The 19,606-nt window shown below is 38.4% G+C and overlaps 1 protein-coding gene across 4 annotated transcripts in view; it reads left to right on the top strand.

The window, feature by feature from the left end:
* The window catches only part of anln (anillin, actin binding protein), a 77,041-nt gene extending 58,859 nt beyond the window's left edge, over positions 1–18,182 (top strand). For all 4 annotated transcript variants that reach the window (XM_061882604.1, XM_061882603.1, XM_061882602.1 and 1 more), the window contains 6 exons: positions 807–825; positions 1,132–1,244; positions 6,617–6,703; positions 9,350–9,457; positions 9,794–9,966; positions 17,329–18,182. In XM_061882604.1, coding sequence (XP_061738588.1) covers positions 807–825; positions 1,132–1,244; positions 6,617–6,703; positions 9,350–9,457; positions 9,794–9,966; positions 17,329–17,443 — 615 coding nt within the window. In that variant the 3' untranslated portion in view covers positions 17,444–18,182. The remainder of the gene's footprint in view (positions 1–806; positions 826–1,131; positions 1,245–6,616; positions 6,704–9,349; positions 9,458–9,793; positions 9,967–17,328) is intronic.
* Positions 18,183–19,606: the final 1,424 nt, after the last annotated feature.

Below are 19,606 nucleotides of genomic sequence, written 5' to 3'. Positions count from 1 at the left end.
TTAGTCCTTGTTACGATCAGTCGCTCTCTTTATCCCTTCTCATTGCATCAAACAGATGTTCACTCATACCGGAAGTAGCTTCCTTATATCCGTTCACAGACCAATCGAGACACTTCAAAACAAACGCATGCCCACAAACCCAACAAAAAGGCATGAAATTACATTTTTAACCGTAGTAACTTAAATAAGGCTTTCTTATGAACTTTTATACATTTTGATTTAAATTCCCTTTTATGAACTTAACTTATACTGTTTTTAGAGAAATAAAACAAATTAAAGCTAAGGGGCGCTAAGCTCAATTTAGATTTTTGGGGTTTGGTTTTTTGTTAGATGGCAGTTTTTGCCAGTCCTGATGTGTGTGCAAAATTTGGTGAGTTTTGAAGCATGTTAAGTGGGTGAAATTACAGATCGGCGATTCTGGATGTTGTTGATAAATGGCTTTCGGTCTGCATAACAGAGCTTTTACTTGCACTTTGAAGCATTTTAAGTAGGTCAAAATACAGCTCGAAGAGGCAAAAATGACATTTTTTAGGAAAATTTGCGCACAACAGTTACATACTTGTTAAATACAACTTCTTCCTTGGATTTAATGAATACTTAAGCCTACTACACTCCATTATTTTAAAGTGGGTCTTTAAGATCGGTGTTACTTGATGAATAAAGTTTGACAACCACTGTTGTGGAGATAACCTCTCTGTGTTTAGTGGCATGTTCATCCACTGAATGGCAAGAAAAACAAGTTAAAGGTGTATTTTTCAATGCAATCAATGATCAGCTGACACATGCAAATGTCTTTTGTTTTCCAGAAAAGCAGCCAAACACCAGGTATGTCCAACAAATGAAAAAAATGCAAAATATTCTTCTATACACCGAGATTTAGTTGTTTTCATTTATATTTAATCAAGTTTATTCAACTATTTTGTTTTCTATTCATTTGTTTTCATTCATCTTCTTAGTAATTTATTTATTTTAGTCATTGTTTAACTTGATTACATCTGCTTTATTTTATTTTTTTTTACCCCATTTGATGTATTATCTTGAATCTTCTCATTGATTGTGATCGACTTCTTTTGATTCCTAATTATTGGCCGTAAGGATTTCTGACTGATATAGCAAATTGTTTCTTGGTAGTTGTTGCCAGTCCAGGAGGTCCTAACGCCGTTCGAAGCAGCAACTTTGTCCTGGTTGGATCTCACAAGCTCACACTTTCTTCCATTGGGAAGAACAAGTTTCCCTTAGAGAAGGTAATGCAGGGTTTCTTCTTCCATATTTGTCCCGCTCTCAGGTATCTTTGACATAATATCTCACACTTTCAGTGTTGTCACTCGCTCATGCTTCCTTCTAAGTCCATTTAATAGTTGAATAAATATTACAAGTCAAATTCCCTTACTATATTTTTCAATTAATTCTTAGAAAACAAGCAAAATACCACAAGCTTTCGCATAAAAATTGACGTAAGGTTTTTGTCACAAAATGCTAATAATACACTCGATAAATGTCAGCGTTTCTATTATTTTATATCAATTTAGGTTACATGTACATTGTTTCAAAAAGCACATTTACCATTTATACGCATCTTTTATATCGTGAGTGACATTTGTCTTCTATGTGATGTACAAAACCAAAAAGCAAAGAAGTTGTCACCTTGTGTAAATGGTAAATAAAAAGAAAATACAATGATTTGCAAATATTTTTCAACTTATATTCATTTAAATAGACTGCAAAGACAAGATATTTCATGTTCAAACTTAATTTTTTGCAAATGTTAGCTCATTCGGAATTTGATGCCTGCAAGATTTTTCTTTGCACAAGTGGCAAAAAAGACTGAGAAAGTTTAGGAATGCTCATCTAAGACTTATTTGAAACATCCCATAGGTGAACAGGCTAATTGGGAACAGTTGGGTGCCATGAGTGGGTATAAAAGCACACAAACAAGGCTGGGGCGAGGGTCACCACTTTGACAACAAATGCCTGAGCAAATTGTTTAAGAAACAACATTTCTCTAGCAGCTATTGCAAAAAAAATTGAGATTTTACCGTCTATGGTCCGTAATATCATCAAAAGCTTCAGAGAATCTGGAGAAATCACTGCACACATGCGGTACTGCATCAAAAAGTGACATGTGGGGCGGTTTAGCTCAGTTGGTAGAGCGGCCGTGCCAGCAACTTGAGGGTTGCAGGTTCAATTCCCGCTTCTGCCAACCTAGTCACTGCCGTTGTGTCCTTGGGCAAGACACTTTACCCACCTGCTTCCAGTGCCACCCACACTGGTTTGATTGTAACTTAGATATTGGATTTCACTATGTAAAGTGCTTTGAGTCACTAGAGAAAAAGCGCTATATAAATATAATTCACTTCACATCAGTGTGTAAAAGATGACGGCGTGGCGCAGTGGTAGAGTGGCCGTGCGCAACCCGAGGGTCTGTGGTTCAATCCCCATCTAGTACCAACCTCGTCACATCAGTTGTGTCCTGAGCAAGACACTTCACCCTTGCTCCTGATGGGTGCTGGTTAGCGCCTTGCATGGCAGCTCCCTCCATCAGTGTGTGAATGGGTAAATGTGGAAGTAGTGTCAAAGCGCTTTGAGTACCTTGAAGGTAGAAAAGCGCTATACAAGTACAACCCATTTATCATTTATTTATCGTTTATATCACACATGGGCTCAGGACCAGTTTAGAAAACCTCTGTCAGTATTTAAAGTTGGTCGCTACATCTGTAAGTGCAAATTAAAACTCTACTATGCAAAGACATTTATCAACAACACCCAAAAACGCTTTGCTGGGCCCCAGCTCACCTAAGATGGACTGATGCAAAGTGAAAAAGTGTTATGTGGTCTGACGAGTCCACATTTCAAATTATTTTTGGAAACTGTGTAGGACCAAAGAGGAAAAGAACCATCTTTATTCTTCCAGGCACAAAGTGTAAAAGGCAGCATGTATGGGGGTGTATTAGGGGCCAAGGCATGGGTAACTTACACATCTGTGAATGCACCATTAACGCTGGAAAGGTACATACAGCTTTTGGAGCAACAAATGGTCAGCAAAACAATGCCAAGCCATGTGTTACAACAGCGTGGCTTCATAGTAAAAATATGCTGGTACTATACTGACCTGCCTGTAGTCCAGACATGTCTCCCATTAAAAATGTTGAAGGCTAAAATATGAGGCGGTAGACGGTTGAACAACTTAATCTGTACATCAAGCGAGAATGGGAAAAAAATTCCACTTCGAAAATGTGTCTCCTAAGTTCCCAAACCTTGAGTGTTCGCGTCTCACCAATGAACTTGTTGTCTTCGTCGCACACTGAAATCCTAAAATAAGAAGAGAGTCGTAAAAAGGATGCTTCATTAAGTCTTTAAATCCAGTCTGTCTCAGCGCTCGCACTGAAGCGACGCCGAAGCTCCGAAATTGAGTTCGTAAGATTCATGCCTGAGTCAATCGGCATGACGGTAAATAATGAGATATTTACGCTCCAGGTGGCATGAAGACACACATGGATTAGGGAGGTCTGGACCGGAGTGAATATGAGACGCCAGAGAGCAATAAGTCAGGACAATTTGACAAGTCTCACCTTAAAACTCATTTGTATACTCTAGCCTTTAAATAGACTCCCTTTTTAGACCAGTTGATCTGCCGTTTCTTTTCTTTTTCTCCTATGTCCCACTCTCCCTTGTGGAGGGGGTCTGGTCCGATCCGGTGGCCATGTACTGCTCGCCTGTGTATCAGCTGGGGACATCTCTGCGCTGCTGATCCGCCTCCGCTTGGGATGGTTTCCTGCTGGCTCCGCTGTGAACGGGACTCTCGCTGCTGTGTTGGATCCGCTTTGGACTGGACTCTTGCGACTGTGTTGGATCCATTATGGATTGAACTTTCACAGTATCATGTTAGACCCGCTCGACATCCATTGCTTTCCTCCTCTCCAAGGTTCTCATAGTCATTATTGTCACCGACGTCCCACTGGGTGTGAGTTTTCCTTGCCCTTATGTGGGCCTACCGAGGATGTCGTAGTGGTTTGTGCAGCCCTTTGAGACACTAGTGATTTAGGGCTATATAAGTAAACATTGATTGATTGATTGATTGTTAAAAAAGATGAGTGCATTTGTCAGTGTGAGTTAGAAATGATGTGAAGTGAATTATATTTATATAGCGCTTATCTCTAGTGACTCAAAGCGCTTTACATAGTGATACCCAATTTCTAAGTTCCATTTAAAGCAGTGGGAGTGGCACTGGGGGCTGGTGGGTAAAGTGTCTTGCCCAAGGACACAACGGCAGTGACTAGGATGGCAGATGCGGGGATTGAACCTGCAAACCTCAAGTTGCTGGCACGGCCACTCTACCAACCCAGCTATACCGCCCTCATGTGATGAGTCAATTATTTCTGACATATTAGCAGGCCACTTATGACTTAACACTCAACATAAACCTTAAGAAAATCAATCAATGCCATCAATCAATGTTTATTTATATAGCCCCAAATCACAAATGTCTCAAAGGACTGCACAAACCATTACGACTACAACATCCTCGGAAGAACCCACAAAAGGGCAAGGAAAACTCACACCCAGTGGGCAGGGAGAATTCACATCCAGTGGGACGCCAGTGACAATGCTGACTATGAGAAACCTTGGAGAGGACCTCAGATGTGGGCAACCCCCGCCCCCGAAAGCAATGGATGTCGAGCGGGTCTAACATGATACTGTGAAAGTTCAATCCATAGTGGATCCAACACAGCCGCGAGAGTTCAGTTCAAGCGGATCCAAGACAGCAACGAGAGTCCCGTCCACAGGAAACCATCTCAAGCGGAGGCGGATCAGCAGCGTAGAGATCTCCCCAACCGATACAGGCGAGTGGTCCATCCTGGGTCTCGACTCTGGACAGCCAGTACTTCATCCATGGTCATCGGACCGGACCCCCTCCACAAGGGAGGGGGGGACATAGGAGAAAAAAAGAAAAGAAGCGGCAGATCAACTGGTCTAAAAAGGAGGTCTATTTAAAGGCTAGAGTATACAGATGAGTTTTAAGGTGAGACTTAAATGCTTCTACTGAGGTAGCATCTCGAACTGTTATCGGGAGGGCATTCCAGAGTACTGGAGCCCGAACGGAAAACGCTCTATAGCCCGCAGACTTTTTTTGCGCTCTAGGAATCACTAATAAGCCGGAGTCTTTTGAAGGCAGATTTCTTGCCGGGACATATGGTACAATACAATCGGCAAGATAGGATGGAGCTAGACCGTGTAGTATTTTATACGTAAGTAGTAAAACCTTAAAGTCACATCTTAAGTGCACAGGAAGCCAGTGCAGGTGAGCCAGTATAGGTATATATGTATGTATATATGTATATAAAGGTATATACAGTATAGGTATATATGTATGTATATATGTATATAAAGGTATATATAGTATAGGTATATATGTATGTATATATGTATATAAAGGTATATACAGTATAGGTATATATGTATATAAAGGTATATACAGTATAGGTATATATGTATGTATATATGTATATAAAGGTATATACAGTATAGGTATATATGTATGTATATAAAGGTATATACAGTACAGGCGTAATATGATCAAACTTTCTTGTTCTTGTCAAAAGTCTAGCAGCCGCATTTCGTACCAATTGTAATCTTTTAATGCTAGATATTGGGAGACCCGAAAATAATACGTTACAGTAATCGAGACGAGACGTAACAAACGCATGGATAATGATCTCGGCGTCTTTAGTGGACAAAATGGAGCGAATTTTAGCGATATTACGTAGATGAAAGAAGGCCGTTTTATTAACGCTTTTAATGTGTGACTCAAAGGAGAGAGTTGGGTCGAAGATAATACCCAGATTCTTTACCGAGTCACCTTGTTTTATTATTTGGTTGTCAAATGTTAAAGTTGTATTATTAAATAGAGGTCGGTGTCTAGCAGGACCGATAATCAGCATTTCCGTTTTTTGGGCGTTAAGTTGCAAAAAATTAGTGTACATCCATTGTTTAATTTCATTAAGACACGCGTCCAACTGAAAAGTGAAAAAACACCCAATAAGACAAGTGTAAGACTAAGGGGAAAAAAAGGGAGGAAAGAAAAGAGAAAGGAAGAAAAAAAAAGAGAATGGGAAAAAATTCCACTTTGAAAAAGTGTCTCCTAAGTTCCCAAAACTTGAGTGTTGTTAAAAGGAAAGGCCATGTAACACAGTGGTAAAAATTTATTTTTTTGCAATGTGTTGCTGCCATAAAATTCTCAGTTCATGGTTATTTGCAAAAAAAATAAAAATAAACCCAAGAAGTTTCTAAGTTTGAACATGAAATATCTTGTCTTTGCAGTCTATTAAGTTGAAAAGGATTTGCAAATCATTGTATTGTCTTTTTATTACCATTTACACAATGTGACAACTTCACTGCCAAAAAACTTTTAACTATATTTTACATGTTCTAACTTTATTTATACTTTATTTTACATTTCCAAACTTTTTAAAATGTTATTCTACATGTCCAAACTTAATTTATACTTTTTATTTTACATTTTCAAAACTTTTTCATAACCAGCATTATGTGGACATTTCTAATAATAAAGCAAATGATGATAAAAGAGCAAATAAAAATCCATCTGCTTTTGTTGAAGGTGCCCTTCTTGTGTCCTCTGGAAGGCCACGTCTACCTGAAGATGCAGTGTGAGGTTGGATGCCACGTAGAGGAAAAGGGCTTCCTGGTGAGTGCACGCCCTGAAGTGGTCTCCATGGATTTTATAAAAGTTGCTGAAGGTGACATTTGATGCATGACTTGGAACATGCTGTAAATTAGCAGTGTTATTTTAAGAGGACAGATGGAACAAATAATTGCCACATTGGGTAGACTTTGTAAAATCAGAGCAAATAAGATGATTGGCGTCCAGGCAGTCTATCATGTGCACGTAAGAGATACTGGAGAATTGGGATGGAAATGAGGTAAAAATGTTTAACCTGCGAGTGAAATCATACGCTTTTGTAAGGAGACCTTATGTTGATGTTTGGAGCTAACATGCTTGTAGGATTTTATGCCTGCATCTTTAAAATGAACACAATAGATCAGGAATTTTACTTTCTACATTTTTTTATCTTTAACTTTATTGTACATGTCCAAACTTCATTTATACTTTATTGCATTTTATTGTATTGTCCTTGTCCAATTAAAAAAAATAAAAATGTATTTAACCTTATTTGGGCTTCACGGTGGGAGAGGGGTTAGTGCGTCTGCCTCACAATACGAAGGTCCTGCAGTCCTGGGTTCAAATCCAGGCTCGGGATCTTTCTGTGTGGAGTTTGCATGTTCTCCCCGTGAATGCGTGGGTTCCCTCCGGGTACTCCGGCTTCCTCCCACTTCCAAAGACATGCACCTGGGGATAGGTTGATTGGCAACACTAAATGGTCCCTAGAGTGTGAATGTGAGTGTGAATGTTGTCTGTCTGTCTGTGTTGGCCCTGCGATGAGGTGACGACTTGTCGAGGGTATACCCCGCCTTCCGCCCGATTGTAGCTGAGGTACGTGCCAGCGCCCCCCGCGACCCCGAAAGGGAATAAGCGGTAGAGGATGGATGGATGGATGGATTAACCTTATTTTACATGTCTAAACATTATTTATTCTTTATTGTACAAGTCCAAACTTTATTTTACACTTTTTATTTTACATGGCCAAACTTTTTCAAAACTTTTATTTACTTTATTTTACGTTTTAACTTTGTTTATACTTTATTTTACATGTCTAAACTTTTTTTTAACTTTATTTATACTTTATTTTATTTGGCATATTTTCCATATCTAAACATTTTATTTTAACTTTATTTTACATGTCCAAGCTTTTTTAAACTTTACTATACATTTCCAAACTGAATTTATACTTTTTATTTTACATTTCAAAACTTTTTTAAAACTTTTATTTAACTTTTTTACATGTTCTAACTTTATTTATACTTTATTTTATGTGTCTAAACTTGTATTTACTTTATCTTACATGTTTTAACTTTATTTACACTTTATTGTACAAGTCCAAACTTTATTTATACTTCTATGTACTTTTTTTAAACTTTTATTCAACTTTATTTTACATGTTCTAAACTTTTTTTAAACTTTATTTTAAATATCTTAATTTTATTTATACTTTATTTTATTGAGTTATATTTTCCTTATCCAAACATTTTATTTTAACTTTATTTTATTTTTCATTTTAATCTTTATTCTCCATGTCCAAACTTAATGCATACTTTTTTATTTTACTTTCCCAAACTTTTAAAAAAACTTTTATTTAACTATATTTTACATGTTCTAACTTTATTTATACTTTATTTTACATGTCCAAACTTTTTAAAATGTTATTCTACATGTCCAAACTTCATTTATACTTTTTATTTTACATTTCCAAAACTTTTATTTAACTACGGTATATTTTACATGTTGTAACTTTATTTATACTTTATTTTACACGTCTAAACTTGTTTTTAACTTTATTTATCCATCCATCCATCCATTTTCTACCGCTTATTCCCTTTTGGGGGCGCTGGCGCCTATCTCAGCTACAATCATACTTTATTTTATTTAGTCATATTTTCCATGTCCAAACATTTTTAAATTTGACTTTATTTTAAATGTTTTCTTTTCAAAACTGTATCCTACAAGCCCAAACTTTATTTATACTTATTTATTTTGGTTTACATTTCCAAACTTCTTTTTTGTTCATTTGACTTCATTCCTTTTTTTTTTTTTTTTTACTTAATTTTACTATTATTTCATTTTACATGTTTTAACTATTTTACTTGTCTAAACTTCATTTTAAATGTCCAAAGTTAGTGAAGCGTTCATAAAATAAAGAATGGAGGCAACTTTGATGCAATTTGTAGAATAAAGATGATAAAAACAATCAATGTGCCTGGAAAAAAAAACCTTCCCACCTCAGCTTCGTGTTCTTGCTGACAAAACTAATTGCTGTTGTAGCTAATAGAATAATAGCTCATTGATAATTCATATTTTTGCCAAGAGTCAGTAAAAATTGGCCCTTTTTGCTCCACTTTGGAGACCACAGCCCAGTTTCACATTCTGAGCATAAGTAGAGGAATGTGGTTGAAATGAATCCGCAATAATCCAGTTATTTGCAATTTGACATGAATTGTTGTATCACCAACAAGGTCATGTTTGGAAGATAAATTAAATGAAGCAAGTGCACTTGATGCAAAAGTGCACTGGAAACTGAATCTTGAAAATGCATGAGCACATCTCCAACTAACTATTTTTATACATCAAGTCATTTACTGTTAATTCTGCTAATGTTTATCTCAGACTTCATTTCTTTTGCATCCACTCATTAATGCTCTTTTGTTCTTTTTGCAGACAATGTTTGAGGACGTTAGCGGTTTTGGAGCCTGGCACAGAAGATGGTGCGTCCTGTCAGGGTACTGCATCTCCTACTGGACCTACCCCGATGACGAAAGGCGCAAGGTAAACAAATATAATAATCATAATAATAATAACCCATAATACCCCTGTTGATGAAATGTGCAAGGTAAACAAACATTCCACTTCTACTTAAAGACAGCATTCTCGACGGTTATTAGCTACCGCTGTTCTCTGATTGGCTCATTTTACTTGATCAAAGCTTTTCTAACATTACACACTACTATGATTCCTGCTGATATCGTATCGGTTGACTGCCGGCTCCAGTATCAATATGATCATGCAAGTGGAAAAGTGGTATCGCCCTACATGTCCTGTGAATATTTAAATCCATGGGAATATTTACACAAAAACACCTTTTTTTGATGTGCTTTTTCTCAGAATCCTATTGGTCGAATCAACCTGGTCAACTGCAGCAGTAAGAAGGTGGAAGCTGCCAAGCGAGAGTTCTGTGCTCGACCCAACACCCTTGAACTCACCACAGTTAGACCTCAGAGAGAAGACGACAAGGAGACTCTCGTCAGCCAGTGTACCAACACCATGTGTGTCACCACGTAAGTACTAACATCTAGTACTACATCTATGTACACCATTTGTGTCACCACGTAAGTACTAACATCTAGTACTACATCTATGTACACCATGTGTGTCACCACCCAAGTACTACAACTAGTACTACATCTATGTACACCATGTGTGTCACCACGTAAGTACTACATCTAGTACTACATCTATGTACACCATGTGTGTCACCACGTAAGTACTACATCTATGTACACCATGTGTGTCACCACGTAAGTACTACATCTATGTACACCATGTGTGTCACCACCTAAGTACTACATCTAGTACTACCTCTATGTACACCATGTGTGTCACCACGTAAGTACTACATCTAGTACTACATCTATGTACACCATGTGTGTCACCACGTAAGTACTAACATCTAGTACTACATCTATGTACACCATGTGTGTCACCACGTAAGTACTAACATCTAGTACTACATCTATGTACACCATGTGTGTCACCACCTAAGTACTACATCTAGTACTACATCTATGTACACCATGTGTGACACCACATAAGTACTACATCTATGTACACCATGTGTGTCACCACGTAAGTACTACATCTAGTACTACATATATGTACACCATGTGTGTCACCACGTAAGTACTACATCTAGTACTACATCTATGTACACCATGTGTGTCACCACGTAAGTACTAACATCTAGTACTACATCTATGTACACCATGTGTGTCACCACCCAAATACTACAACTAGTACTACATCTATGTACACCATGTGTGTCACCACGTAAGTACTACATCTAGTACTACATCTATGTACACCATGTGTGTCACCACGTAAGTACTACATCTATGTACACCATGTGTGTCACCACGTAAGTACTACATCTAGTACTACATCTATGTACACCATGTGTGTCACCACGTAAGTACTACATCTAGTACTACATCTATGTACACCATGTGTGTCACCACGTAAGTACTACATCTATGTACACCATGTGTGTCACCACCTAAGTACTACATCTATGTACACCATGTGTGTCACCACGTAAGTACTACATCTAGTACTACATTTATGTACACCATGTGTGTCACCACGTAAGTACTACATCTAGTACTACATCTATGTACACCATGTGTGTCACCACCTAAGTACTACATCTAGTACTACATCTATGTACACCATGTGTGTCACCACCTCAGTACTACCACTAGTACTACATATATGTACACCATGTGTGTCACCACCTCAGTACTACTTCTAGTACTACATATATGTACACCATGTGTGTCACCACCTCAGTACTACCACTAGTACTACATATATGTACACCATGTGTGTCACCACCTAAGTACTACATCTAGTACTACATATATGTACACCATGTGTGTCACCACGTAAGTACTACATCTAGTACTACATCTATGTACACCATGTGTGTCACCACGTAAGTACTAACATCTAGTACTACATCTATGTACACCATGTGTGTCACCACCCAAGTACTACAACTAGTACTACATCTATGTACACCATGTGTGTCACCACGTAAGTACTACATCTAGTACTACATCTATGTACACCATGTGTGTCACCACGTAAGTACTACATCTATGTACACCATGTGTGTCACCACGTAAGTACTACATCTAGTACTACATCTATGTACACCATGTGTGTCACCACGTAAGTACTACATCTATGTACACCATGTGTGTCACCACGTAAGTACTACATCTATGTACACCATGTGTGTCACCACCTAAGTACTACATCTATGTACACCATGTGTGTCACCACGTAAGTACTACATTTATGTACACCATGTGTGTCACCACGTAAGTACTACATCTAGTACTACATCTATGTACACCATGTGTGTCACCACCTAAGTACTACATCTAGTACTACATCTATGTACACCATGTGTGTCACCACCTCAGTAGTACCACTAGTACTACATATATGTACACCATGTGTGTCACCACCTCAGTACTACTTCTAGTACTACATCTATGTACACCATGTGTGTCACCACCTCAGTACTACCACTAGTACTACATATATGTACACCATGTGTGTCACCACCTAAGTACTACATCTAGTACTACATATATGTACACCATGTGTGTCACCACGTAAGTACTACATCTAGTACTACATCTATGTACACCATGTGTGTCACCACGTAAGTACTAACATCTAGTACTACATCTATGTACACCATGTGTGTCACCACCCAAGTACTACAACTAGTACTACATCTATGTACACCATGTGTGTCACCACGTAAGTACTACATCTAGTACTACATCTATGTACACCATGTGTGTCACCACGTAAGTACTACATCTATGTACACCATGTGTGTCACCACGTAAGTACTACATCTATGTACACCATGTGTGTCACCACCTAAGTACTACATCTAGTACTACATCTATGTACACCATGTGTGTCACCACGTAAGTACTACATCTAGTACTACATCTATGTACACCATGTGTGTCACCACGTAAGTACTACATCTAGTACTACATCTATGTACACCATGTGTGTCACCACCTAAGTACTACATCTAGTACTACATCTATGTACACCATGTGTGTCACCACCTCAGTACTACCACTAGTACTACATATATGTACACCATGTGTGTCACCACCTCAGTACTACTTCTAGTACTACATATATGTACACCATGTGTGTCACCACGTAAGTACTACGTCTAGTACTACATCTATGTACACCATGTGTGTCACCACCTAAGTACTACTTCTAATACTACATCTATGTACACTGTGTGTCACCACTTAAGTACTACTTCTAGTACTACACCTATGTACTAATTCTAGTACTACATCTATGTACACCATGTGTGTCACCATGTAAGTACTACATCTATGTACACCATGTGTGTCACCACGTAAGTACTACATCTATGTACACCATGTGTGTCGCCACGTAAGTACTACATCTATGTACACCATGTGTGTCACCACGTAAGTACTACATCTATGTACTAACACTAGTACTACATCTATGTACACCATGTGTGTCACCATGTAAGTACTACATCTATGTACACCATGTGTGTCACCACCTAAGTACTACATCTAGTACTACATCTATGTACACCATGTGTGTCACCACCTAAGTACTTTTCCGGTGAAGTCCTGAGGGTACGTTTCATGTGAAGTACCGATGGTTCTTTTCCGGTGTAGTACCGATGGTACTTATCGTGTGTAGTATACCGATGGTATGTTTAGGGTGTAGTACCGGACCAATGGTTTGTTACGTGTGTAGTATCGATGGTATGTTTCGTGTGTGTTACTTAACCAATAGTATGCTTAATGTGTAGTACCGATGGTATGTTTCGTGAGTATTACTTAACCGATGGTATGTTTCGTGTGTAGTACCGATGGTAGGTTTCTTGTGTAGTACCGATGGTAGGTTTCGTGTGTAGCACCGATGGTAGGTTTCGTGTGTAGTACCGATGATAGGTTTCATGTCTAGTATCGATGGTAGGTTTCATGTGTAGTACCGATGGTAGGTTTCATGTGTTGTACCGATGGTAAGTTTCCTGCGTAGTACCGATGATAGGTTTCATGTCTAGTATCGATGGTAGGTTTCATGTGTAGTACCGATGGTAGGTTTCATGTGTAGTACCGATGGTATGACTCGTGTGTAGTGTCAATGATAATTCTCCGGTGAAGGCCTGATTTTACTTTTCATGTGTAGTACCGATGGTATGTTTCTTGTGTAGCACCGATGGTATGTTTCATTAGTGTTACTTAACCAATAGTATGTTTATGTGTAGTATTGATGGTATGTTTCGTGTGTATTACTTAACCGATGGTATGTTTCATGTGTAGTACCGATGGTATGTTTCGTGTGTAGTACGGATGGCATGTTTCATGTGTAGTACCGATGGTATGTTTCGTGTGTAGTACGGATGGCATGTTTCATGTGTAGTACCGATGGTAGGTTTCGTGTGTAGCACCGATGGTATGTTTCGTGTGTAGTACCGATGATAGGTTTCATGTGTAGTACCGATGGTACGTTTCGTGTGTAGTACCCATTGTAGGTTTCATGTGTAGTACCAATGGTATGTTTCGTGTGTAGTACGGATGGCATGTTTCATGTGTAGTACCGATGGTAGGTTTCATGTGTAGTACGGATGGTATGTTTCATGTGTAGTATGGATGGTAGGTTTCATGTGTAGTACCGATGGTATGTTGCATGTGTTGTACCGATGGTATGTTTCGTGTGTAGTACCCATTGTAGGTTTCATGTGTAGTACCGATGATAGGTTTCATGTGTAGTACCGATGGTATGTTTCGTGTGTAGTACCCATGGTATGTTTCATGTGTAGTACCCATGGTATGTTTCATGTGTAGTACCGATGGTAGGTTTCATGTGTAGTACCGATGATATGTTGCATGTGTAGTACCGATGGTATGTTTCGTGTGTAGTACCCATTGTAGGTTTCATGTGTAGTACCGATGATAGGTTTCATGTGTAGTACCGATGGTAGGTTTCATGTGTAGTACCGATGGTATGTTTCGTGTGTAGTACCCATGGTATGTTTCATGTGTAGTACCGATGGTAGGTTTCATGTGTAGTACCGATGATATGTTGCATGTGTAGTACCGATGGTATGTTTCGTGTGTAGTACCCATTGTAGGTTTCATGTGTAGTACCGATGATAGGTTTCATGTGTAGTACCGATGGTAGGTTTCATGTGTAGTACCGATGGTATGTTTCGTGTATAGTACCGATGGTAGGTTTCGTGTGTAGTACCGATGGTAAGTTTCCTGTGTAGTAACGATGGTGGGGTTCGTGTGTAGTACCGGTGGTATGTTTTGTGTATAGTGCCAATGATACTTCTCCGGTGAAGTCCTGATTTTACTTTTCATGTGTAGTACCGATGGTATGTTCCTTGTGTAGCACCGATGGTATGTTTCATGTGTAGTACCGATGGTATGTTTCATGTGTAGCACCGATGGTATGTTTCATGTGTAGTACCAATGGTATGTTTCTTGTGTACCACCGATTGTATGTTTCATGTGTAGTACCAATGGTATGTTTCGTGTGTAGTACCCATTGTAGGTTTCATGTGTAGTACCGATGATAGGTTTCATGTGTAGTACCAATGGTATGTTTCGTGTGTAGTACCCATTGTAGGTTTTATGTGTAGTACCGATGATAGGTTTCATGTGTAGTACCGATGGTATGTTTCTTGTGTACCACCGATGGTAGGTTTCATGTGTAGTACCGATGGTATGTTTCTTGTGTAGCACCGGTGGTATGTTTCATGTGTAGTACCGATGGTATGTTTCTTGTGTACCACCGATGGTATGTTTCATGTGTAGTACCGATGGTATGTTTCGTGTGTAGTACCCATGGTATGTTTCATGTGTAGTACTGATGATAGGTTTCATGTGTAGTACCGATGATATGTTACATGTGTAGTACCGATGGTATGTTTCGTGTATAGTACCCATGGTATGTTGCATGTGTAGTACCGATGGTATGTTTCGTGTGTAGTACCCATTGTAGGTTTCATGTGTAGTACCGAAGGTAGGTTTCATGTGTAGTACCGATGGTATGTTTCGTGTATAGTACCGATGGTAGGTTTCCTGTGTAGTAACGATGGTAGGTTTCCTGTGTAGTAACGATGGTGGGGTTCGTGTGTAGTACCGATGGTAGGTTTCATGTGTAGTACCGATGGTAGGTTTCATGTGTAGTACCGATGATATGTTGCATGTGTAGTACCGATGGTATGTTTCGTGTGTAGTACCCATTGTAGGTTTCATGTGTAGTATCGATGATAGGTTTCATGTGTAGTACCGATGGTAGGTTTCATGTGTAGTACCGATGGTATGTTTCGTGTATAGTACCGATGGTAGGTTTCGTGTGTAGTACCGATGGTAAGTTTCCTGTGTAGTAACGATGGTAGGTTTCCTGTGTAGTAACGATGGTGGGGTTCGTGTGTAGTACCGATGGTATGTTTCGTGTATAGTGCCAATGATACTTCTCCGGTGAAGTCCTGATTTTACTTTTCATGTGTAGTACCGATGGTATGTTTCTTGTGTAGCACCGATGGTATGTTTCATGTGTAGTACCAATGGTATGTTTCGTGTGTCGTGCCGATGGTATGTTTCATGTGTAGCACCGATGGTATGTTTCGTGTGTAGTACCGATGGTATGTTTCTTGTGTACCACCGATGGTATGTTTCATGTGTAGTACCGATGGTATGTTTCTTGTGTACCACCGATGGTATGTTTCATGTGTAGTACCAATGGTATGTTTCGTGTGTCGTGCCGATGGTATGTTTCATGTGTAGTACCGATGGTATGTTTCATGTGTAGTACCGATGGTATGTTACATGTGTAGTACCGATGGTATGTTTCATGTGTAGTACCAATGGTATGTTTCGTGTGTCGTGCCGATGGTATGTTTCATGTGTAGCACCGATGGTATGTTTCGTGTGTAGCACCGATGGTATGTTTCTTGTGTACCACCGATGGTATGTTTCATGTGTAGTACCGATGGTATGTTTCTTGTGTACCACCGATGGTATGTTTCATGTGTAGTACCAATGGTATGTTTCGTGTGTCGTGCCGATGGTATGTTTCATGTGTAGTACCGATGGTATGTTTCTTGTGTACCACCGATGGTATGTTTCATGTGTAGTACCAATGGTATGTTTCGTGTGTCGTGCCGATGGTATGTTTCATGTGTAGCACCGATGGTATGTTTCGTGTGTAGTACCGATGGTATGTTTCTTGTGTACCACCGATGGTATGTTTCATGTGTAGTACCGATGGTATGTTTCTTGTGTACCACCGATGGTATGTTTCATGTGTAGTACCAATGGTATGTTTCGTGTGTCGTGCCGATGGTATGTTTCATGTGTAGCACCGATGGTATGTTTCGTGTGTAGTACCGATGGTATGTTTCTTGTGTACCACCGATGGTATGTTTCATGTGTAGTACTGATGGTATGTTTCTTGTGTACCACCGATGGTATGTTTCATGTGTAGTACCAATGGTATGTTTCGTGTGTCGTGCCGATGGTGTGTTTCATGTGTAGTACCAATGGTATGTTTCAAGTGTAGTACCAATTGTATGTTTCGTGTGTAGTGCCAATGATACTTTTCCGGTAAAGTACCGATGGTTCCCTAGCATAGTACCGATGGTTCTTTTCCAGTGTAGTACCGATGGTACTTTTCATGCGTGATGGCACTTTTCCAGCGTAGTGCCAACGGTACTTTCCAGCGTAGTCCAGTGCCGCTTTAATGTGCAGCACCAATGGTACTTTTCCTGTGTAGTACACAGACTGATGCAAACGTTGTGCTGTGTGCTGCAGAAACTGGCTGAGTGCAGACACCAAAGCTGAGAGGAACTCCTGGATGAGCAGCATCAATCAGGTTCTAGTAGATCTGCGCATGTGGCGACCAGATGCTTGTTATGCTGGCGTGTGACAACACCCAGGTCTGCATATCAAGTGCAATACTTGACATGACATGGCTGTATATAACACCAAGGTATGCAACATCAAGTGCAATACTAGAATACACGCGCACACTCACAGAGTAAAAAGTAGTGCTGCTGTATACTTTATGAATATTATTGCAACTTTTCACTGCCTGCTTATAAGATGATATTGTTTACAGTCAAAATGTTATATATTTATTTCAATATTTCCACTTCATACAATAGCAGCTTTGTTTTCCATTTTTCTTTTTGTGTTTTTCTAATAAACAAGACACGTTTCACTTCATGTTGACAATAAGAACATACTCACCAGACTTAAAGCAAACATTAATATTTCACGACAGCTTTTGTACTTATTTACAGTATTTCAACTAAACTTTTAATTTTATATGTGGGAGGTATTTGGAGACGATACATATTTCTCTGTTGTTATAACCTGATTTGAAATGGTCTGTTGAAGCAGGATGTACAACTTTTTAAAACCTATTTGAATAACTAAGTGCATTATTGAACATTTATACCATTTTCATGAGTTTTTTTTCCTTCTGGTCAGCTTTTATCTTTACATTTACTTCTACTGCATACCAAATGTACTGCTACTGCATTTTATATATATATATATATATATATATATATATATGTATATATATATACACACACTGCTTAAATGTGTCAGGTATTTTGTGTTTTCAGGAAACTTTATTAAATGCCTGCTTTGTTTAAAAACATGCTTATTGTGTGTTGATGTGTCGACAAAAGACGGATTAAGTATTTCATCATAATGCTTCACTTCACTTGTTTTTTCTTGTCACTTGTTTCACGTGTTTTTTGCGCAGTGCTGCTTTACAACATTTTAAAAAATGTAAGAGTGGTGGTAAGAAGAGATTCTTCTAACCATGGAGGTGAACAAGTGGAGCACTAATGTCAAGTGAAGGCATCGGCCTCTGGGAGAAGTAAAATACAAAACAAAGAATGGGCTCCAGGGCTGTAACATTCTCTCTTGTAAAGTAAAAATGATATTAAATACAAAAGACAAGTGTGTGTGTGTGTGTGTGTGTGTGTGTGTGTGTGTGTGTGTGTGTGTGTATTAGGGATGTGGGAAAAATCGATTCAAATTTGAATCACGATTCTCTTTTTTTAAAATTATAATTTACTATATATATATATATATATATATATATATATATTTTTTTTTTTATATGTACAGTATGTAATCCAACAAACCAATACACAGCAATACCATAACAATGCAATCCAATTCCAAAACCAAACCTGAGCCAACAACACTCAGAACTGCAATAAACAGAGCAATTGAGAGGAGACACAAACACCACACAGAACAAACCCAAAGTAGTGAAACAAAAATGAATATTATCAACAACAGTATCAATATTATCATTATTATTGGACATTTATAAAAAAAGAACAATAGTGTCACAGTGGCTTACACTTGCATGGCATCTCATAAGCTTGACAACACACTGTGTCCAATGTTTTCACAAAGATAAAATAAGTCATATTTGTGGTTCGTTTAATAGTTCAAACAAATTTACATAATTGCAATCAGTTGATAAAACATTTTCCTTTACAATTATAAAAGCTTTTTACAAAAATCTACTACTCTGCTAACATGTCAGCAAACTGGGGTAGATCCTGCTGAAATCCTATGTAATGAATGAATACAAAATCCTTTTGAATGGGAAAAAAATTGTTTTTGAATATAGAATCGTGTTAAATTGGAAAAAAAAATCAATTTTGAATCGAATCGTGACTCCAAGAATCGATATTGAATCGAATCGTGGGACACCCAAATATTCGCAGCCCTAATATATATATATGTGTGTGTGTGTGTGTATATAAATAAATAAATGGGTTGTACTTGTATAGTGCTTTTCTACCTTCAAAGTTCTCAAAGCGCTTTGACACTACTTCCACATTTACCCATTCACACACTGATGCAGGGAGCTGCCATGCAAGGCGCCAACCAGCACCCATATGTGTGTATATAAATATATGTCAATATATGTTCATATATATATATATGTGTGTGTGTATATATATATATGTGTGTGTGTATGTATATATATATATATATATATATATATATATATAATGTGTGTGTGTGTGTGTATATATATATGTGTGTGTAT

Source organism: Nerophis ophidion, linkage group LG21 (assembly GCF_033978795.1).
Source record: "Nerophis ophidion isolate RoL-2023_Sa linkage group LG21, RoL_Noph_v1.0, whole genome shotgun sequence".
Lineage (NCBI taxonomy): Eukaryota > Metazoa > Chordata > Actinopteri > Syngnathiformes > Syngnathidae > Nerophis > Nerophis ophidion.
This window is presented reverse-complemented; position numbering and strand designations above follow the sequence as displayed.